We start from the raw sequence: 24,159 nt of genomic DNA, 5'->3' as shown, positions 1-24,159 counted from the left end.
TCTGGGGCTTTAGTCCTGCAGTTTCATTCACAGCTGTGGCAGAACTGTAAACTACTGCCAGATTTGAGCCTCATATGGTCATTTATTGCTGCACTTCTTCCATAAACAGTGTTGCTGGTACATTTCTGAATAGTCTAGTTCCTTTGTTTGCGGTAGAATTTCAGCAGTGACAGTAATGTTTATTCTGCTCCAGGTTTTCTGCTTCATTTTTTATAGCTGTTTATATTCCAGTATTGCTACTAGAGTCTTATATTCTGTTTATCATTAACCTGTGTAGAGTTGCATTCCAGTGCCTTAATGGTCTCCTGTTCTTTGTGTCTGCCCCCCTACACTGATACATATAAGCTACTGTTTCTGAAAGTCTAACCTACCTGGGGTAATTGACCTACAGTTCAGAGTCATAGAACTAGAGCTCTAATATTGACTGTATTTGATTAAATCCATCTCCAGATAGCCTGCTTCTTGCAGCCTGATTTTTTTTCTCCAGCCCTCCTACCCTGTTCCTGTGTAGTTTTAAAAGGATGTACCTCTGGGTCTCCCCTCCCCTCTTTCATTGCTATTGTCTGTTGTGTAAGCTATTTAATTACTTTTCCTATCCATTGTTTTCCATAGAGCCATAATACTGAGTGCCCACCCAACCCACCATGCACAGCACTCTTGTAGCTCACCCAGTAAAGGACCTAACATCATGGATATGCACTTGCCTAATTTCTTCACAGCCAGTTTGATGGATATGGGTATATTAAGGCACTGTAACAGTTGTCTAATGTTCAGACAAGTATTTAATCTTCAAAGAATCTAATACAGTAGACAAGAGATGTATATGCACAATGTCTCTGGGGGCAAAACTTTTGTATACAACCGCTCATAATAATTTGGTTGTCAGAAACCCACATACTACACCCACCACACATAGTATGCACCCCACACATAGACTTATTTATGCTGAGGCACTTAAATGCAATCTTCCCAAACCCAAAAAAAATCCCAGACATTCCACCTGCAAAAACTATCCAGTGAAAACCCAAAAGCACTCAAGAGTAACAACACCTAACCCTGCACATACAGCCACACCCAGTGGAACCTCAACTACCAAGTCCATAAAGCAAGCCAGTACACTATCCAGGACTGTATTCATACGGGACCCCATTGTACAACATACTGATATCCCATTCAGCAGGTTGAACAAGGAGAAAATAGTAATCAGTTGCCTTACAGGGGCCAGGATCCGCCAAATTACATCCACACTCAAGTCATTGTATCACAGATACCAGTATGATTCAATCATAGTCCACATAGGTGTAAATGACCTGAGACATATCTCCTTGGACTATATGAGGAGAAACATTATGGAGTCCTTGGACTATGTGTCATAGGCTGGAATGTGCCTAGCACTGAGCAGAATTCTGCCTTTACCAAGGATAATGCCACAATATGAATAGAAGATGATTGACTTTAATAATTGGCTTAGATTTTGGTATTATTCTCGGGTGTTCATAGGATCATAGGAGATTGCTAGGCTAATGGCCCTGGGGCCTTTACAAGCCTAGCCAAGAGTTTATCCCCAAAAATAAACCTTAGCCAACATCTGTTGCCCCTGTCAATGAAGGACCCAGATGGAACCCCGGGACAAATTTGTGCTTTCCCATCCACTCATCAAGGTTGTGCTTGAAGAGGGTCAGTGAAGTGCTCTGTTTGACATGTATGGGAAGTTTATGCCAGAGACGGCACAGCCTCTGGGAGAAAACCTGACTCTTCTGCAGGTTTTGTTGATGTCACATATCAGATTCAGGCCTTTCGAGTGGGTAATGCATGAGAAGTTAGACTTATGGATATGGAGCATCTTTAATAGGGGAGGGTCCAAGATTACCTTGTAGGCGAGACACAGATCGCCCCTGAGCAATCTGTACAATACCGAATAGAGTGATAGTGATTTGAGCCTGTCCACATAGGACAGGTGTTGGAGACCATGGATTCTCTTTGTGAGGTATTTCAGTGGTCTTTCCAGTCGGTGCAGATGTTTGGAGAGGTACATACCAAACGGGGTATTATACTCAATTACTGGTCTAATGAGAGAGGAGTATAGAGAGGTAATAACCACCTTTTTTCTGGATGTGATCCCTTTACTTATGAGATGAACCAATAAAAGGCTTTTCTGACCACTGCCACTACATGATGGTCAAATGTGAGGTTGTTATCAATCTGAGTGCCCAGATCTCTCACCACAGGTTGTATACTTAGGTGATTGCTGTTGATGTGGTAATCAGTAGGGGACATGTTTTTGCCAAATGGTATGATGATACATTTTTTTGCATTTAGCTTGAGGCCATGACTTTGGCGCCAGTCATTAGTTGCTGTGGGACCCTCTTGCAGTATGTTAACATCAGTGTTACAATATTTGTCAGCGTGGGAGGGCATTGTTAAACTACATGCTTTGCCCTCCAGACTTTCAAATATTAGCTAAAACATTGTCTCCCCCCACAGAGCCTTTTTAGATAATGTCAGATTGACAAACCTTCCAAAATAGCAAAATCTATCCAAGGAAAAATTAAGGTGTTACTGCTCAATGCCAGGAGTCTAAACAAGAAGCTGCACTCCCTCCAAGTTTTCCTTACCTTGGAGAATGTGGACATCTGAAGAGTTACCAAGACATGGTTAAAAGCCACAAAGAGTGCCCTAGCAATTCAAGGCTTTAGTGTATTCAACACATTTAGGCCATCAATTGCACAGGCAGGGACTACTGCACTGGGATGAGTATAGATTGCTCTGCAGTACTAGTATATTATCCCACTCCACCAGAACATGTAGAGTATTTAGAAAGAAAAACAGGTTGGCATTCCCCTACTAGCTCAGGCAATACTGTTGTACAGGTATCCATAGACACATAACACACACACACACACACACACACACACACACACACACACACACACACATACACACACACACACACACACTTATTCATATTCCAGTACATATATACACTACTAAAGACACCCAAACAGTTATAAAAACACACATGCACACATATACACATAATATTCTAGCAGACATCTAGACGATTATGTGGCCATACACACACAAGCACATGCACGCGCACAGACACAGACAGTCCTAATCATGCCCCTACATGCACTCACACCAATGCATGCATGCATGTAGACACACACACACACACACACACACACACACACACACACACACATATATATACGCATATCCACATACACAGGTTCAAAGCACTTATTTGTTGATGCAATAAAATCCCTACTCCTGCCATAGACAGCAATGGTTAATCTAAAAAAAAAGCTTAGTTTATTCCAACTGTTCCACTCTGAAACAGCACCATAGAGCTTTCCTTGGATCACTATATATTGGTATTTCAATCCCAGACTGAGGCTCCAAGGAAAAGCACATTGCTAATTTGCATTAGTTGCTCTTTCAGACTACTATATTTGCATGCAGTGATGTCTGATAGACCACTGTAGCACTACCTACCTGTGGCTACATACCATTGTAACACCACAACAGTCTCTGAATAAGAGACATACAGCATTCAGCAAACCTGCATGAAACAGTTTTCTGCAGTGCACTTTGTGTTTCTGAGTATCCCAAAGAAAAGGTGTACCTGCTCTTGCAGCCTATCTTCAAGAGATCTAAATCCTTTCTGGCTTTACACTTAAATGAAATAATTTGATAAGACTGAGGAAGAAGCACTTATAGATATAATAATTCTAGCTAACTGATTTAAAATGATTAGGTTATTATAAAGAGAATTACTGAAATAGTTTATGTGCAAAAAAAAAGAATATTGGCAAAAAATGGAACTTTACATTTAAATCTCAAATAATGATAGAAAAACCTAAAAATATGTGGCTTCTCATATTTAAAGTACTATTCTAAAATGGCCTCATCCTTAGACTCATATTTACTGCAATCAAAACATTTTGAATGTATGTGGGTGGAATGATTTAGAACTGATAGACTGAAGCCAGTTTTCATAATTACAAACAGCTCAATTTATTAAGAAGAATAAAAAAAGATTATTCATTCAATATTCAGAGAAGACATGATATATCAATATTTATGATGTATAAGTTTTAGATTCAGACTAGAAAGAAAAATAGAAAATAGGTTTAAAAGGCAAAATATGTCACACACTGAGTCTGTGGGTTATGAAGATGATGCATTTTATCACACACTCTCTTTGAATGTATTAAATATAAAGGCAAGATTCAGCTAGTCAGTAAATTTTGATCCAAATCTGAGCAATATCTGTAAAGAGACTGAGGAACTAAGAACAATTTTATTAAACACCAAATATCATTATATATTCTTAGAAGTAACAAAAGCACCATAAAAATTTAATTAGATATAGGAAAAGACTCCACTTAATGAAGGATATGCTGATATTGTAACCTTGGCACCTGTCAAGATTTTGTTTATTTAAGATGATTTTGTTCATAGGTTCATAGGCTGGTACTAGGCTATTGGCCCTAGGGCCTATACAAGCCTAGCTATAACAATTCCCTGGCTATTTCTTCCCACACTATTTACTTCCCTGGACCCCTGTCTTGCAGAGCGACTGATGTAATACCCAGGGTGAATTTCCTTTCTCCCATCCAATCATCAAGGTTCCTTTTGAAATGGGCCAAAGAGGTGCTCTACTTGACATGTATGGACAGTCTATTCCAGAGTCTGGGGGGTCTCTGGGTCAGGAACCTATCCCTCCAGCATGTTTTGTTTATTATGATGACAAGGTTTAGATCCCTGGAGCATGTGGCTCTGAGGGATTGGGATTTCTTTAAGTGTAGCATGTCCAAAAGCTCTGGGTTTGACATGGTCTTGTATGTTAAGCAGAGATCGTCTCTGAGTAGACGATATGCGACAGAGTATAGTTGGAGTTATTTAAGGCGGTCAGTGTAAGGCATCTGCTTTAGGCCTGTGATTCTTTTAGTGAGGTATTTCTGTGACCTTTCCAGTTGTTGCAGATGTCTTGAGAGGTACATACCAAATGAGGCATTGTATTCTATAATGGGTCTAATGAGGAATGAGTACAGTGGGACAATGACCTCCTTTTTTCTGCATGAGGTGTGCCACAAAGAAGGATTTCCTGACTGTTGTGGTGATGTCCACCTGTATCCCTAAGTCTCTTATCACACTTTCAGTGTTTAGTGTACTGCCACCTATGTGGTAATTCACGGGTACATGTTTTTTCCCAAAGGGGATAACTATACATTTCTCGGCATTGAGCCTGAGCCCATGGCTCTGGCACCAAGCATCTGTTTCTGTAAGGCCCTTTTGTAGATTATCCACATCATTTGGGGATTCAATAATGGCTCCCAGTTTGCAGTCATCTGCGAACTTTGTTAGCCAGAGTCCCTTAGTGTTGGCCTGTACTTCAGAGAAGTAGATGCCAAACAAGAGCAGTCCCAGGACTGAACCCTGAGGTACTCCACTTGTCACTTGTCTGGAGCTGGATTTGGAGTCAGCTACTTTTACAGTGTGGGTTCTGTCAGTAAGCCAGTTGGCAACCCATCAAGTGACGTAGGGATTAATGCCCAGCTTAGTAAGTCTATCTATGATTCGAGAGTGGGGGATGGTCTCACAGGCCTTGGCGAGGTCCATATAGGCTGTGTGGACTGCCTTACCCTCGTCCACAGCTCTGGAGACTGATTTGAAGAAGTCAATCAGGTTCAGGAGACAAGCTCAGCAATTCACGAACCTAAACTGGGTGGGGTCCAGTGTTTGATGGTTGCCAATGTCTTTGTTTATTAGTTCCATGATAATACATTCCATGGCCTTGCAGATCAGGCTTGTCATACTTATGGAGCCATAGTTCCCGAGATCCAAGGTGGATCCCTTCTTGTGGAGTGGGATAAATGTGGCTGTGTGCCACTCAGTGGGGACGAAGCCTGAGGTGAGGCTATGATTAAACAGGACACTTAGGTGAGGTACCAGTTCATTTTGTAGTTCATGTAATACACAACCCAGGATGTCATCTGGTCCCATGGATGCTGTATTCTTAGGTTCATAGGTTCATAGGTTCATACTAGGCTATCTGCCCTAGGGCATTTATAAGCCTAGCCAGAGTGTGTATGGCTTTTGCCACCCATTTTAAATTAATTTTGCTATGCCCTTTTTCGAGGTTAGTATACTGTGCCTCTGTCTAACAGTGACACAGAAGTGATACCCGGGGTAAACCTATGATCTCCCATCCACTCATCAAGATTCCTCTTGAAGAGAGTCAATGAGGGACTCTGCCTAACCTGGACTGGAATTTTATTCCAGAGTAAAGGGATCCTCTGGGTTATGAATCTGTCCCTCCAGCATGTCCTATTTATTTCAGTGCTGCGGTTCAAGTCCCTCGAGCGCGTAGCTCGATGGGATTTGGATTTTCTGAGGTGCAGCATGTCCATTAATTCCGGGTTGGACATGGCTTTATACGTCAGGCACAGATCGCCTCTGAGCAGGCAGTATGCCACTGAGTAGAGCTGGAGTTTCTTTAACCGGGCAGCATACAGCATCTGTTTGAGCCCCTTGATCCTCTTGGTGAGGTACTTTTGGGGTCTTTCCAGTTGCTGCAGGTGCCTGGTAAGGTACATCCCAAAAGGGGCATTGTACTCAATTATGGGCCTGATGAGGGATGAGTAAAGAGGCACAATGACCTCCCCTGATCTAGATGTGAATCCCTTCATGATTAGGTGGGCTATATAAAAAGTTTTTCTAACCACTTTGGCCACGTGGTTGTCAAATGAGAGATTGCTATCAACTTGGGTCTCCAGGTCCCTAATTACTTCTTCTGTACTTAATGGATTACCACCTATGTGGTAATTTGTGGGCACTTTGTTTTTGCCAAAGGGGATGACTATACACTTTTTGGCATTAAGCTTGAGGCTATGGCTCTGGCACCAGTTGTCTGTTTCTATGAGGCCCTTTTGGAGGATGCTTGTGTCGGCTGGAGAGTCTATTATGGTGCCCAGTTTGCAGTCATCTGCGAACTTGGTCAGCCACAGTCCTTCCATGTTGGCCTGTACCTCTGAGAAATATATACCGAACAAGAGAGGTCCCAGGACTGAGCTTTGTGGGACGCCACTTGTAACTGGTTTGGAGTCTGACATGGCTCCAGCTATTCTAACCATGTGGGTTCTGTCCTTGAGCCAGTTTGCAACCCATCTAGTGACATAGGGGTTTATATTTAAGCTGGTGAGCTTATCTATAATGCCCGAGTGGGGTATTGTATCGAAGGCTTTTGCGAGGTCCAGGTAGGCTATGTGGACCACCTTCCCCTTGTCAATGGCCTTGTTGACTGTTTCAAAGAAATCAACCAGGTTTAAGAGGCAGGATCTGCCCTTAACAAAGCCGAACTGGGTAGGATCCAGTGTCTGTAGGTCCCCACTACATTTATTTATAAGGTCCATGATGATCCTTTCCATAGCTTTGCAGACCAAGCTAGTGAGACTTATGGGGCGATAGTTTCCAGGATCCGTTGAGGCACCACCTTTGTGGAGAGGGACCACTGTTGCTGTACGCCACTCTTTGGGTACATATCCTGTAGTAAGGCTGAGATTGAACAGTAGTTTTAGGTTTGGGTTTAGCTCTTCTTGGAGTTCATGTAGGACGCAGCCCGGGACACCGTCTGGTCCCGTTGATGCTGTGTTTCTTGCTTTGGAGAGGGCAGCTCTTACCTGAGCATCTGAGATGTCAGGGGGGCAGCACTCTGCTGGGATAGATATTAGCCCTTTTGGTGGGGGGGGGGGATGTTTGCGCTGAACCTGTCAGCTAGGATGTTGGCAATGTCTGTGGGTTCAGTGTATTTTTTGTCATTTTGGACTAATTCTGAGCATATCTGGGAATTCCCACCCAGGTTCCTAACATAACTAAAGAAAGCCTTGTGATTATCCTTAGTGTCCTGTGCAATTTTTCTCTCAAAGCTGGCCTTAGATGATTTTATGAGTGCCCGTAGTTTTTTGCTAATACTAATCAGAGATGCCTTCCCTTTTTGGGATTTTACTCTATCATGTAGTAGCTTCCTCCTTCTATTGTATAGTTTGTTTATGGCTGGGGTCCACCAGACAGGATGTCTGCCTTTGGAGGATTGGGTCTTGGTTTTATTTGGGATTGCATGATCCATGCATTCCTGAAGGTGTTCATAGAATGCGTTTATAAAGTATTTTGCGGTCTGGGCCGTATTATCCACAGGCCCGGGGGCTTTGAAGGATTCCAGCTCGGTTTTGAGGAGTGTGAAATTTGCTTTAGCGAAGTTTTTCACTTTGGTTTTCTGGGCATGGGGTGGGGTCGGGATGTGAATATCCAGTGAGATTAGTTTATGGTCTGATCTTACCAGTGAGGGATACACTTCTGGTCTGGAGCATAGAGTCCCCATGTTGGTGATGATCAGGTCCAGTATGTTTTCCCCTCTTGTGGGAGTGGTAACAAGTTGTTCCATAGCATTTGAGTTTATAAATTCTAAGAACCTTTGGGCTAGGGTGTTGGAGCTAGAGTAATGCTCCCAGTTTATGGTTGGGTAGTTGAAGTCACCCAATATAATGGTGTTTGGAGAGACCTTCATATTTTCCAGTGTTCTCAGGAAGGCCGAGTGGGGTTCCTGGGCTTGGGAGGGTGGTCTGTAGCAGGCTATAAACTGGAAGGCAGTTTTACCCACTGTTAGTTGCACATGGATAGTCTCTGATGCTTCGTGCTGTGCCACCAACCTGGAGGTGTGGGTATCTTTGACGAATATTGATACTCCCCCTCCTTTTGTGGTTCGGTCCAAGTTTTGGGGCCGAAAAGCATGGTATGAGGTATAACCTGGTAGTGCTGGGGTGCTCTCGAGAGCCTTGAACCAGGTTTCTGTTACTGCACAGATATCGATGTTCTCCATGCTAAGGAGAGTTTCGAAAGTGCATCTTGAGGTTTAGACTTCTGGCGTTGCGTAGCATTACTCTTAGTTTCTTATCCCTTGTGATACCTATGGAGGTGGGTTTGTCTTTTGAGCCTTGCCTAAAAAAGGCACTATGGGGGTAGCAAGAGCCTTTGCCAATATCCGAAAGCCCAGGGGTGACAAGTGCAAGCCGTCCCTAGCGAAGCATCATGGCTTGTCAAGCATGTCATCCTAGGCTGACAGGCATTGAATCCCCTTTGAATGACACCAATACTTAAGCCAATTGTTGAAATTGATAATCTTGTCTTCATACTGTGGCATCATTCTTGGTGAGGGTAAGATGCTACTCAAGGTCAGGGTCAGTTTTGGAGAGTGCATTTTTTACCTGTGTGACCATTATTACCAGAATTTGGCAATCTTCTGGTATTGAGATGGGTCATTTAGGGGGGTGAGAGGGGGGTGAAGTTGGCACTGAATTTATCTGCCAGAATATTGGCAATATCCTTGGGATCAGTATATTTAATGCCATTCTGTTGTAGCTCAGAGCTGATCTGAGCATTGCCATTTAGATTCTTGACATAGTTATAGAATGCCTTGTGGTTGTCTTTGGAATCATTGGCAATTTTAGTTTCATAACTAGCTTTGGAGGATTTTATGAGGGATCTCAGCTTCTTACTGAGGCTGGTAAGGGAGTTTTTTTGCATCCTGGGATTTTCCTCTTTTCTGCAACAGTTTCTTCCTTTTGTTGTAAAGTTTGTTTATGGCAGGGGACCACCAGATTGGCTTCCTTTTTTTTGGAGGAGAGCATCTTGGTTCTATTTGGGATGGCATGATTTATGCATGAGTGGATGTGCTCGTACAGTGCCTTAGTGTAGGATTCAATAGTTGAACTTTCAGTTCCTGTCTGCATGGGTGTCATGAAGTTTATCACGTCTGACTTGAGTAGCATGAAGTTGGCTTTGGAGAACTTTTTTATGGAGGTATCCTTACTGGGGGGTGGGATGTGGATGTTAAGGGTGATTAGCTTATGGTCAGACCTAACCAATGAGGGGGTGACCATTGGTGTGGAGCATCGATTTCCCATGTTGGTAATTATCAGATTCAGGATATTGGAGCCCCTGGTGGGACTATGGATTAGTTGATCCAGGGTGTTCATTCTGTAGAAGGGTTTGTATTGACAAATTTCAATCTTTAAATTATTTATTGTTCTTATTACAGCCATTTTTTAGCATGGAAAATCTTTTCATAGAGCTTGGTATAATCTTATATAGACTATAGCACCTGTTAGTTAACAATTTGACCAAATCATGGACATTAATAGGTTGCCACTAAGTGTTAAACTTGCTAGATCAAGAGAAGACAAGACAAAGTCCATGTAGCATACACAGTCCATAATATTGACCCTTCTGATTGCTTTATACATTTACAGTGTGTTATGGAATACTGCAATTTATGTGGCCAGCAGCCTTTCAAGCCAAGGGTCTGGGCTGTACACAGCATTGTCCAAGTAGAGTTGTAATAGGCACTAACATGCAGGGTGGGAGATTGATACATCTTCACAGACATTAAAGGTTATTTGAATGATTTTTATTGTGTCTGATGTTGTTGGCTACTATAACAAGGTGCATGCTTGGTATTTGCCTAGTAATATCCCAGCCATCAGTGACTAATCCCATTCACGGACTGGCTCTGGTGCACTGCTCACTTGCAGTACATTTTTGGATGGGTGGCTATAGGGTGGAGTGGAAGTAAGGCTGAGAATGTTGCCACTGTACAAATAGTGCTACATATTGATGCTGTCTTGTAGTGTGTGGTTAGCTTCACATCTTGTTACTACAAGATACAGCTTTGTTCTTACTGCACTCATTGCATTTTGCTGTTTTCTGATGACAGCTGCAACAAGGTTAATGCTTGGTAGCTGTCCGGTAATGGCAATGCATTCAGTGCACATCTAAGAATTTGATAGGACTTGTATGGACTGAGCAGGCACAAAGATTGTAATCACTTTTTGACCAGTTATGTAGATTCATATTTGCATTATGAAGTTGAAATCAGAACATATTATGAGGTACTGAGGATATTGGAAACATCAGGGTATTTTACTTGGCGGTACTTCCTACTGGTAGAATAGTGCTTGTGCGGAACTTTACATTTTCAAAACTAAACAGACATAGAAATATGCATATCATACATCAGCTCCCTATTGTAATTCTGACCCTTGTAAGTACAGGCCCCAGAATTACTAAAAAAAAAGTCCAAAAGTACAGGATAAGAACAAAAAGTCAAGCACCACTGTTATCCTTTAAGATCGATTTTTGTACATGCACTCTCCACCCTCAGCCCCAAAGCATATACACATCAAATCTGAGAGTGGCATACATCAGAGAAAAGGGAATATTCAAGAAACAGCAACCTCAGATTTAGTATATGTAAACTCCATTTTTGGTCTTCACTCATGCCTTTTTGGGACTCACACTTTGTAGCCCAGGCATTACTGTCTTGCTAGGGTAGTGGGTAACAAACAGGCATCACAGTTAATTGTATAAAACACTGCCAGGATGAGATGATTGCATTTGTTTTCAGAGCATAAAAACATTTATGAATTATTGCAAAGACTGGATTGCAAGGAATACACTTAGCCACCTGGAAGCATTATGATAAAGCGTTTCATAGGCCCAGTTATCTCACAGTTTAGGAATGGTTTATGTTTCAAGTGAAAAGATTAGTGACAAAATGGAATTTATTTCCATACAAAAGCATGAATAGATGTCATGTATAAATATTTTTGTGAATAATATGAAACAAAAAGAGTATAGTATTTCATAGTATCAAATGAAAGCAGGCATAATTCCAGAAAAATAAATCATTAACTGTGTCTAACTAGCACACATTTTCAGATATTTTATCTTGTCAGAATTAGTGACAGACTTGTGGCAATCAGACACCAATATAAGGATAGGGCACTATTCATAATCTCATAATCGCAGCCTGTGCCCCACAGCAGGATTGTGATAGTGGGGAAACAACTGCATTCATACAGCAGTTTCAGGACTTACCAGATAAAGTAATGCAGCATGAGTTGGTGTTGATAATGGGAGGACCTGAATGCACATAATGGGACAGGCAAAACAAGATACAAGGACTGCCTTGGCTCACATGTATGGGGCAACAGAAATAAAGAATGAGAGGACATTCTGGACTTCATGGCAACAGGAATAAAGGAGAGGCCATTCTGACAAATGGTTTGATGGTGGCCAACCCATGGTACAGCAAGAGAGACAGTCACAGGATCACATACAAGAGTGGCCAACAGACAGCTCAGATAGACTTCCTCCTAATAAGGAAAAGCCATTGGAGTAGAATCAGTGGTTTCAAAGTCTTTGCCAGTGAAACAGATAGCCCACAGCATAAACCAGTGGCTGCCAAAATCAGCTGCAAGCAGTGGTCAGAGTAGGCAGTAAGTTAACCAAGAGTAGGCTGAAGACCTAGAAGTTGACTGGAGAGAAAACACAAGAGTTCAAGGAAATACTCACGGCTCTAGCCCTTCAGGAAGATGAGGAAATAGGAGGAGTTGAAGAAGAATGAAATTGCCTCATATCAGCATTTCAGATGACTCTAGAACAGACGTGGCTAAGCCAGGTATGGAAATAAAGTACATAAGGAAAGCAGGTGTGGAATGCAGAAGTCCGGAAACTCATCAGAAGAAACAAGGAATACAGAAAAAAGTGGGAGATAGAAAAGATGTACCAGAAAAATAAGGACTACTGTTTGGCTAACAAATAGGTAAACAGCAGCAGTTGTAATAGCAAAGAACAAGGCATCAAAGGCACTCTACTGTCTTCTGGAAAGGGACTCAGCAGATGGTATAAAAACGTCTATAAGAGAACCTTCCGTAAGGAATGCCAGTAACAACCTGCTGACCTGTACACAGGACATCAAAGGTAGATGAAAGTATACTTCTAGCATCTTCTGAATGAAGAAACCCACAGAAGCTGTGCTGTCCCAGACACAGACTACAATGAAAAAAGAGGAGGAGCCTGTTCTAGAAGAAGTAAGAACAGCACTGAGGAAAATGAGGTCCAGAAAAGCAGCAGGCTCAAGTGAGGTCACACCAGATATGATCAAGATGTTGGGTGAGAGGACTGAAATAGGTTTTGAGAGTGCTCATAGCAGTATGGAGAGAGAGACATACCCCCGATGACTGGAGAATAGGCATACTACTGCTAGTGTATAAAAACAAATTGGGCATTCACAACTAAGGGAAGTATAGAGATATCAAACTCCTGTCACATTGCATGAAAGTTCTGAGAGGGCAATCGATAAATGAATACTCAGAGTAATAGAAAGTAAGATGGAAGCTGAGCAGTTTGGATCCAGATCAGAATGCACCACAACTGATGCAATGTTTGCACTGAGACAGATAGGTGAGAAGAAATGAGAGATGAGTAAAGAATCCAAATGGGCATTCCTAGACTTTAAGAAAGCATATGACATGATCCCAGGAAAGCTAATTTGGTCAGTCTTGTTATGGTTCAAAGGCAGATTCTAAACAAGAACTTCAGCAAATGATAGGGGAATGAAATGCAAAGCAGAAGGCACATGGGATGAAATTGAATTCAGATAAGACAGTTGTAATGGCAGCAGATTGGGTAAATCAAAAGATGAGAAATGAGATAGAAGGGAAAATAATGGAACAGGTTAATAGCTTCAAATATATGGCAGGGATGGTTGAAGAGAAGGGAAGTCAGAATGAGGAAGTTAAAGCTAGAATAAGAACAGCTGAAGCCAACTAGCACAGAGTTTCAGGGGGTAGTGTGTGACAGAAGAATATCAAAGAAGCTGAAAATTAAGGTGTACAAAACATTGGTGTAACCAAAATTACAATATGTTACAGAAACTTGGGCAGTGAAGGCAGAACAGCTGAGGAAGCTAGAGGTGATTTAGATGAATTGACTGAAATGGGTGGCAGGATGCACACTGTGGGACAGATGAAGAAGTAAGTTCATCAGATTAGAAGCTCAAGTAGCTCCAATTGCAGAGAAGGTTAAAGAGAACAGATTATGCTGGTTCAGGCACATATGCAGGAAAGCAGAAGACAATCTGGTGAAGATTTGGGGCAGACAGTAAGAAGGCAAGTAAAAATTAGAGTATCTAGAGAAAAGATGGATTGATTGTGTGAGAGAAGACCTGGAACAGTCAGGCATAATTGTTGAAGGAGGTAGGACAGTGGTATTGAATTGAGAAAGATAGTGACATTTGATGCAACACCCAGACACCATGTAGAAAATGGGAAAAGGGTGATGATGATGATGATGGTGATATGGGCAACTCCATTTGAAGAATTATATTAGTGGCATTCTCTTCAGTGTTAGTAAGCAAAGAACTAACCAGTATGACCCCCCCATTTGAGTCAAATTAACACATTACTTTCTGCTTTTGTCTCACAGACGAGAGTATGTTTCTGACTGTAGTTTTATACTTACAAGTAAGCAATTCAGTTTTGAATACTATATCATTAAATAATAAACTTTCTACTACAATTGTTAGCTTATCACAATTCTTGTGATCACTTTGCAGTACTTTTGTATAATGTAGCCAAAGCTCTTTTGAGTCTATCTAATGCTTAGGTTTCTAATGTTTTTAGTTTACTGTTGCTTCCAGCCCTAACCAGAGTTTTAAAATATCCTTTAAATAATATATCTCTGGTCCTATTGATTTTCTACATTCAAAATCCAAGGACACAATTGTATTGCATACATTTCATGGGATATAGCAGTCCTGGCCAATAGTTATTACTTAAGTTTGTCATAGTGCACATAATCAGTTCCCCCTAAATCTATATATATGTTTATTGCCTTTCTATTTAGCTGGGATGGTAGGATACTTGCCCAGAATGCTCACATTGTACTGACAGACAGACAGAAACACACACGCACACACACACACACACACACACACACACACACACACCACCATCATCATAAAAACAACCATAACATTTTGCACACTTCCCTACATTGTTCTGCATAGAGGTTAGTTTACTAGACAAACTTTCTTTTTAGTTCACCTCTGGCTGCAATTACTGAGAACAAATGGACATAAGACTAAAAGTGTATGGTGTTATGATAAATGCACACTCATATTCTTCTCCTTTCAGCTGCTCCCATGTTAGGTGTCGCCACAATGAATCTGTGGTCTGCAGAATGAGTGGCAGTAGAGTTTTACGGTGTTAAGATGCCAGCCTGGTGCCCAACCTTCCTCAGAAGGTATGTGTGCACACACATACACACATACACACACAGACACACACACACACACACACACACACACACACACACACACACACACACACACACACACACGTGTGCACACACACTCACACCTAGGGCAAATTTAGAATATCCAATCCACCTGCAGTATGTCTTGGGAATGTGGGAGGAAACCGGAGGAAGCCCAAATGAACACAGGGAGGACATGCAGACTCCACACAGAAGGCACCCCAGCTGAAAACTGAACTGGAGAACCTCTTGTTGTGAGGTGACAATGCTAACAGTTGCACCACTGTGCCACCCATGATAAATGCACACTCTAGATATATATCCTTAAAAACACTTGGTTGGGTTGTCAACCACTGAATGGCACTGTACTGTGAAAATGCCAGATAACTCAGCTAATATCCTCATCAGTTCATGTTTACAATCAACAGGTGATGCTGATATCATGTGCACTCAAAATACTATGACAGTAACTGTGCGGAAGTCTTTAATAAAAGGAATGGATGAGCATCATTTACGTCTGAATGATCCTTCCTGTTTGGTGTCATCTAATGGAACTCACGTGATAGCAAGTGTTTCTCTAAATTCATGTGGCACAGAGGTTGAGGTAAGCAACTTCTCGACTAAAAAGGTGCTGATGTCTGCTGGTATGTAACTTTTACCTTATGATTTCTTCATTTTAGAATGCATTATAAGTGTAACACTTGAAAAAGAAAACAGTCATTAACTTGATACCGTTATTATGCAGCATTGCATAGCTCTCAACTGTCCAGATGTTTGCCTCATATTTTTGGTCTGCTCCTCATAAAATGTTTGGGTTTCTAGCAAATCAGTGAGGACTGAATTCACTAAATAATGACAAACATTTCAGTTTCAGACTTTATATCCTTCAGAAAATGCATGGTAACCTTTTATACTAGAAACTTTTTTAAGTTTGCATGAGTAATATTTAAAATTTGTCTCTGTTTTTGGGCCTTTGTCCCCGAGTTATTTTTGGCTTTGTCCAGATTTATTGTGCTAAGAGGTTGAGATGTACATGCAGCAGTATTTCTTTTCATTCTTTAGTTTCATTCATTCATTCATTGATGATAATATATGTTGCTGAACATGTTAAACATTACTTTTACTGCAACAGTGAATGTTTCCGTAGAAATGGTGGGTATATGAAACATACCTCTTCTCAACCAGTGTGCTGAAAACTACATGAATATTCAAGAATGCAAACAACATGTACAGGCAAGCTTAGTGGGACTGAGGGGTGGGTAGGTTTAATAGACCAGGAGTCATATACTGACTGATTTTATTTTTTTATGCGTCTGGGTAAAACTCATACAACTCCACATCCTAATATATTCATGTTATGAAATGAGTTTAGCTAAGCGCACAGCAGAAGCCCACAATGGATATTTCTTTTGTGCTTTGCTTGTTTGCAAACTATTTGATAGATTCCTAACCATTGTGATGTAACAGTTACACCATTAGAAACAAACTATAACCTAAACATGTTAGCATTTTCAGTCCTAGTAGACAAAAAAAAGAGCAAAAATGAATCAGAAGAAACTAGAAACATTTTTTGCTGAAAAAATGTCTATATGTTGTCTGTCAGATTATTATAAAAGTTTCTGTAATGCAAATACATTTAGCTACATGCATCACCTTTTTAAAATTCCTTTTTGTTTATAGGAAGAAGGAAATAATATAATTTTCAAAAATGAGATTACAACATTTGATCACCCTAATGAAGTAATTACAAGAAGACATGAAGTTCAGATACCATTCAGATGTTCTTACCCCAAAGAGAGCAATACAACCAATGCCTTTCATACCCACAAAAAGCCATATCTTTTTTCAGAGGCTGGGTTTGGTACCTTCACTTATGTGTTTGAGTTCTACAACAGCAGTGATTTTACAAATAAAATCAGTCCATCAAATTATCCTATAGAAGTTGATTTGCGGGAAAAGCTGTTTACTGACATCCAAGTGCAGTCATCCATCTCCAACATCCAGATGTTTGTAGAGTCATGCAGAGCAACCGCTCATGACATTCCAAATGATCCTGTACATTATGACATCATTAATAATGGGTAAGTAGCAATGTGTTACTTCTATAAACCATTAAGCTGCTGTAATCTGATTTGATAGTTCAGCTGTTGTTCGACTTCCACCTGTTTTTATAGAGCAGCTGCATAAAATTGGCAATGATTATCAAGAATTTCGTACAATTTATTCAGTCTGTCTGCATAATAATACTTTAACAGGATGAAAGTTAATTTTTTTTTTCATTTTATTCCCTGTGTACCTTCCCTGAGTCTGTTAATTCAAATAACGTGTGCCGTTATCATGAGTAAGCAAAACCACAAAATTATACCTGCTAACATATTTTCCGTGTATTATAAAAGCTTGATGCTTTCCAATGGTCCAAATTCTCAGGTCTTTGATTAGATGACACACTTTGTTAAATTGTTAACATTTTCAGTCCTAGTAGAAAGCAGTATGTAACTGCTGGTATCATGAAGCATTGTATCCACCTTATATGATTGCCAGTTATACCATTTGAAATACTTTCTGATTTTCTGAGTATATAAAAAGATGAGACATAGGCAAACAAGCATTAACACCAAAAAGACTTTAAAACAATCTACTGTGAAGCATAATTTCATAAACTTTAACAACAAATGAGCATTAAAGTATAATGGTGCTCTGACAACACATCTTTAAGAATTAATTTCATTTCCAGCTATGCTCTTGATGTTAAAGGTGAGTTTGAAAAAAATGAAGATTGTTTTTTGATGTTTTAGTTTTATTGCCAATTCAATTGTTCTAAATGACCCCCACACACAAATGTATGTGTGTAGATATTACATAATAATTTACATAAATCAGCAAGGCATTTTAGATAAGCAAAAAGCCATGCACTTGTTTAGAAGAACAGCTTTTTACTTTGATTGAGGTACCATTACTACATCATGACATGCTCATTTTTAATGTAAGGTTCTCCACCTACAAGATCTAGTTGACAGTTTGACTTTTCATAATGTAAGAATCACTTATTAATGCATTTAGCATAGAAATATAATACCCTATAAGTAGCTAACATCAATTTACTTAGCATAACATTGTGGGTTCATTTTTATGATGTCATTCCAAGTGTTGCATGGGGCTGTTCCTGTCAACAAATAAAATGCAAAAGTTACAATCTTCTTATTTAGAAAATAAATAATTTGGTATTGTGTGTGGTATGGAGGTTATACCAATCTTCAAAGTTTTGTTACTTGCACTTGCATAGGTAAGTGCAGCAATACAATTTAAAATATGAACAATAACCTAACAATTTCCAGGACAGGAGAGGAAAAGAAACACTTTCTGATTTTTTTCCTGAAAACATGATGTTCTTATTCTGCAACTCATATGTTTAGAGATAAGAATTCTCTACACTCATAGTTCAGTTACTTAGTAATGTATGTACTTATAAACAGGTCTAACTTTATGACGAGAATACATATATCTTGGAGAACCATGGCCATATCTCAGGAAAAAAATTGTAGTGCATGCCTAAATCATAGCAGTTATGCTAAATGCTCATTTTAATTTGATCATAGCTCCTCACATATTAACTGCAGTGGTTTCTTTGTTTTGTGGCACATTATCATGAATGAAGCCTCAATTGCTAGAATCTGAAGAGTGCTTCTAAAACAATCTGAAAATATAGAACTGATAAGTATATTTTTTGGTACTTTTTAACTTTTCAAGGTTCTGCACTGTCTTAATTTTTGCTTGACTGAATTATTTATATATTTGCTGGCATTGTTATCTGTTTTATGATCTGTTCTGAAACTGCTTTTTTTCCTCCCCCACCTTATTCCTGTTGTGTTGTTATAGTTGGTGGCTTTGTAGTTGCCTGCCCCTACTGTAAATTTGATCTGAGACACTCCTCCTAGTCTAGTTGTCATTAGCTCATTCTACCTAATACAGAGAGAACATTTGGGAAGACCAACCCACTTAGGTTCTTAACCTTAAATTATCTTCTGCTCCTCCTTTCTCCCTTTCCACTTTATTAAAAAAAACTTTGCTAGAATCTCCTTGTGTTCTGACTTAGTTTGCTTCTCAGCTGATAAATATATTTTTTGGCACTTTAAACTGTTCAGAGTTGAATAAAACAATAATTGAATTCAGTTTAGAATACATTTTGAATAAATTGCATTTATTTAAACTGTATTTGCTTTAATAATGCTACACACTCAAGTGTGCTAGCTTGCACTGCACTTGAATTGTTTTTAGTGCTGTTTTAGCTGCTTTTCTGTTAAAAAACTTCTAAGCTTGCTTCCTGCCTTTCCTGTAACTAGTCAAGTCCAGATGTAGCGGTTATTACACTTGCTTCATACGTAAAAGGTTCTGGGTTCAATTCCTAGTGGAAGCTGTTCATTTACCTTTCATTATTTTTACTGTTTTACAATTTTATTTGTTTATCTTTTATTAGCACATTTACTGGGGTAATAGCATGCTATATTTAATTATATTATATTAAATGGATTGGTTTTATTATATTGTTTAAATTTTTTAAAATATCCATGATATATAATATATTTTTGAACTTGAATACTGCTGCTATCTGACTTTATTTTAGGACATGCTGTTGCTTTAAACTTTTTAAGTCTGTTTCAGGATATGATGTCATCCTTACAGGGTTTAAAACAAACTGGGCTGTTTTAAAATTTGTATCTGATGAAGTCTCTGTAATTTTGGAATATTGAGATGAAAGCGCTTATATATTTTATTGTTTATTAAATAAAAAACGTGCTTGGTGGTTTTAAGAAGTGGTCTGCCTCCTCTACACTCATTTTTGTGGATTTATTCGTTAAGCTTGCTTCCTGCCTTTCCTGTAACCAGTCTAGTCCAAATACAGATTTGCTGTATCCAGGACTGTTTGTAAGCTTCTGAGCCCCCCAAGCCTTTCTGTGTTTGAGGTAAGCCATCTAGCTTATCAGTGGGAGTGGTAATCACTAAGTAATCACCACAAGAGGAGTGGTTTCTGGCCCAGAAATTGTAATTTATTGGCTGTTTGGGCAGTTTTTTTCCAGCTCTTTCAACTTTCTGGTTTAAAAGCCTGTGTTTGCACTTTTCCAGGCTTTCCTGTAACTAGTCTAGTCCAAATACAGATTTGCTGTATCCGGGATTATTTGTAAGCTTCCGGTGCCAAAGTCTGCTCTTCAAATTTTCCCTTAGATCTGCTAGTTCTCTCCTCTCCTGCACTTTTACTAGATTATTAGTCTAGCACTTTACCAGACTTCTTATAGCAATTATTGAAGCACACAAAAGTACTACCAGCAGTAAACATTCTACAAGGAAGCAGCTCCAGTGCTTATTATTAATGTCTACCCCTCCAGGCATGTCTAAAGGTGAGTTCCCTGTGCTTTCTCCTACTAACCTGGTGAACTTGAGCATCCTGATGCAATATAGCAACTGCCTCATGTACACTGACAACCCTCTCCTCTTACCTCCCAACACTCCTTCTTGTGAGAGATGCACTTGTATATCCAAATTGGAAGCCACACACTCTCCAGCCAAGACCAGAATAGCTGGTCAAGAGGAGAAGGGCAACACTTGTGCCACACAACATGGAACACATGGCCCTCCAGAACACACACCAGCACTGCCTTAACATAAAAACACAAACCACACACCCACCTTTGTGGAGGCTCTCAATAAAAATCTACCCAAACAGCAGAGACCTCCAAGGCAGAAATGCACTCGACCACCACAACACAGCACTAATCACGAGACATGTAACTCTCCTAAACAGTGTGCTACACAACCAAAGCCCCTAATGCAAAACTGCATGCCCAACACACTAGTCATAGGTGACATGATAGTGAGGCACACTGATGTCCCACTCACTAAATTGAATAATGTGAAAGTAACAGTCAGCTGCCTGTCAGGCACCAGCGGTCCCTCAACAACAGGTACAAATATGACTCTGTCATTGTACATATAAGTGTGAATGACCTGAGACGTACCTCCCTGGACTACATGAAAAGAGACATGGAAGAGCTCTCAGATTATGTAGCCAGGCAGGTATTTCCCTAGCCCTGAGCAGCATCCTACCATCACCTGGAATGATACCACAGTAAAAGCAGAAAATGATTGATTTCAACAATTGGCTAAGTTTCTGGTGTCATGCTAAGGGGATCCAGTATCTGTCTGCCTGGGACAACATGACTGACAGACCTCAATGCTTTGCCAGAGATGGCCTGCATTTGTCACCCCTAGGCTTTCAGATACTGGCCAAGGCTCTTGTCACCCCTGTAGTGCCTTTTTAGGCAGTGTTCCAAATACCAAATTACCTCCATAACAGTTACAAACAAATGCAAACTGAGGGTCATACTGCTCAATGCTAGAAGTCTAAATCTCAAAATGCACTCACTCAAAGCACTCCTTAAAATGGAGAACTTCAATATTTGTGCTGTAACAGAGGCCTGGTTCAAGGCAGCAGAAAGCACCCCTGCACTACCAGGCTATAACTCATTCCACACCCTTTGGCCCTAGAAGTTGGACCGAAGCATCAAAGATGGTAGTGTTTCCATATTCATAAAGGATGCGCACACCTCCAGACTGGTAGCCCAACATAACACATCTGAGATACTACAGGTGCAGCTAACATTGGGTAAGACAGTGATTCAGGTCGTAGCCTGCTAAGGTCCCCAACCTTGTCCCAAGACTCACACTCCATGTTCCTAAGCACCCTGGAGAATATTAGGGTCCAACCTAGCACTCTCATACTGGGTGACTTCAACTACCCCTCCATTAACTGGGAAAATGACACATGCACCAATACACTTGCCCAACTTTCCTGGAATTCATTAATTCCAATGCTCTGGACCAGCTCATTCTTACCCCCAATAGAGGTAGCAACATCCTTGACCTGGTTATTACTAACATGGGCAACCATTGCTCTACACCAGTAGTCAACTCCTCTCTGGTTAGATCCGACCACAACTAATCACCTTGGAAATCCACATCCCCCCCCCCCCCACACACACAAAGCTAACCACCATGAAAAACTTCTCCAAAGTCAACCTCGGCTCTTAAAAACAGAGGTGGGTAACTTCATGGCACCCATGCAATGAAGAATAGTTGCATGACCACCAAATCATACACCAATGCACTGTATGAACATGTACACAAATGCATGGATCTCGCCATACAGCATAGAACAAAGATGCTCTCCTCCAAAAAAAGGAAGCCAATCTCGTGGTCTCCTGCCATAAACAAACTCTACAACAGGAGGAGAAAACTGATGCAGAATAAGGTGAAGTCCCAAGACTTTAAAAATACCTTTATCAGTCTCAACAAAAAGTCGAGATCCTACATCAAATCCTCTAAAGCTAGATATGGAAACAGAATTTCAGCAGATAGTAAAGACAACCACAAGGCCTTCTATAGTTATGTAAAGAAAATCCATGGAAATACCCATATTTTCTCTGAGCTACTGCACAATGGTACCACCTATACCAAGCCAACAGATATTGCCAGTACACTGACCGACAGATTCAGTGCCAATGTTACCCCTCTCTCTCCCCAAAGGACCAATCACAATACCAATAGATTGCCAGGCACCCAGTATTACTACTGCACAGGTTAAAAAAGCACTGTCCAAGGCCAAGAATACATCTTCTATGGAAACTTACAATATCCCTGGCTGTGTTCTATATGAACTACAGCATGAACTGGCACCTTACCTGTGTGCCCTGTCACAATCTTACCTCAGGCTTTCTCCCTACTGAATAGCACACTGCAACAGTCATCCCTCTTCAAAAAGGAGGAGCGGCTACAGGGAACTATTGGCCCATTAGCCTGACGAGTCTGATATGCAAAGCTATGGAACACATCATCATGGACCTAATAAACAAGGATATAGGGAATCTACAAATTCTGGATCTCACACAGTTTGTCTTTTTGAAGGGTAGATCGTGTCTGCTCAACTTGGTCGACTTCTTTAACTCAGTCACCAGAGCTGTGGATGAAGGCAAGTTGGTTCATACAGCCTACCTTGATCTGGCCAAGGCCTTTGATACCATTCCCCACTCAGGAATCATAGAAAAACTCAGTAGGCTAGGCATCAACTCCTATATCACTAGGTGGGTTGCAAACTGGCTCACAGATAGATCCCACAGTGTGAAAGTAGCTGACACCAAGTCAGACTGCTGACCAGTCACGAGTGCATTCCCACATGGTTCGGTCATGTGTCCTCTCCTATTTTGTATCAACTTCGCAGAAGTCCAGGCCAACATGAAGGGACTCTGGCTGACAAAGTTCACAGACGATTGCAAGTTGGGAGCTATTATTAACTCCCCAAGTGATGATGACATCCTATAGAAAGGCCTCACTGAGACCAACAACTGGTGACAGAACCATGGCCTTAAGCTCAATGCCAAAAAATGTGTTGTCATCCCCTTTGGGAAAAACCTGGTTCCCATGAATTACCACATTGATGGTAGTCCACTGAACACAGAAGGCATTATAAGTGATCTGGGAACACAGGTTGACAGCAACCTCTCTTTGGACCACCACATTGCCACTATGATCAGAAAGTCATATGTGGCACATCTCATTACTAAGGGTTTTGCATCCAGAAAGAAAGAGGTCATTGTTTCCCTCTACTCTTCCCTCATTAGGCCAGTCATCGAGTACAATGCCCCATTAGGCATGTACCTAACTAGACACCTGCAACAACTGGAGAGGCTGCAAAAGTACCTCCCAAAGAGGATCCTAGGCCTTAAACACTTGTCCTATATGGACAGACTCAAAAAACTCCAACTATTCTCTGTCTCATATTGCCTACTTAGAGGCGATCTCTGCCTATCTTACAAAGCCATGTCTGACCCAGCTCTGTTAGAAATGCTACATCTAAAGAAATCCCAATCCCACTATACCATACACTCCAGAGACCTCAACCTTAATTCCACAATCAACAGAACATGCTGTAGGACAGGTCATAACCCA

At 40.7% G+C, this 24,159-nt stretch overlaps 1 protein-coding gene across 1 annotated transcript in view; it reads left to right on the top strand.

The window, feature by feature from the left end:
- The window catches only part of LOC122791765, a 373,623-nt gene that overhangs the window by 235,790 nt on the left and 113,674 nt on the right, over window positions 1-24,159 (top strand). The window contains exons 9-10 of the mRNA XM_044059689.1: window positions 15,591-15,766; window positions 16,843-17,243. Coding sequence (XP_043915624.1) covers window positions 15,591-15,766; window positions 16,843-17,243 — 577 coding nt within the window. The remainder of the gene's footprint in view (window positions 1-15,590; window positions 15,767-16,842; window positions 17,244-24,159) is intronic.

The sequence above is a fragment of the Protopterus annectens genome, chromosome 17.part0 (assembly GCF_019279795.1).
Source record: "Protopterus annectens isolate FY-2018-M chromosome 17.part0, PAN1.0, whole genome shotgun sequence".
NCBI classification, from domain to species: Eukaryota; Metazoa; Chordata; order Ceratodontiformes; family Protopteridae; genus Protopterus; species Protopterus annectens.
This window is presented reverse-complemented; position numbering and strand designations above follow the sequence as displayed.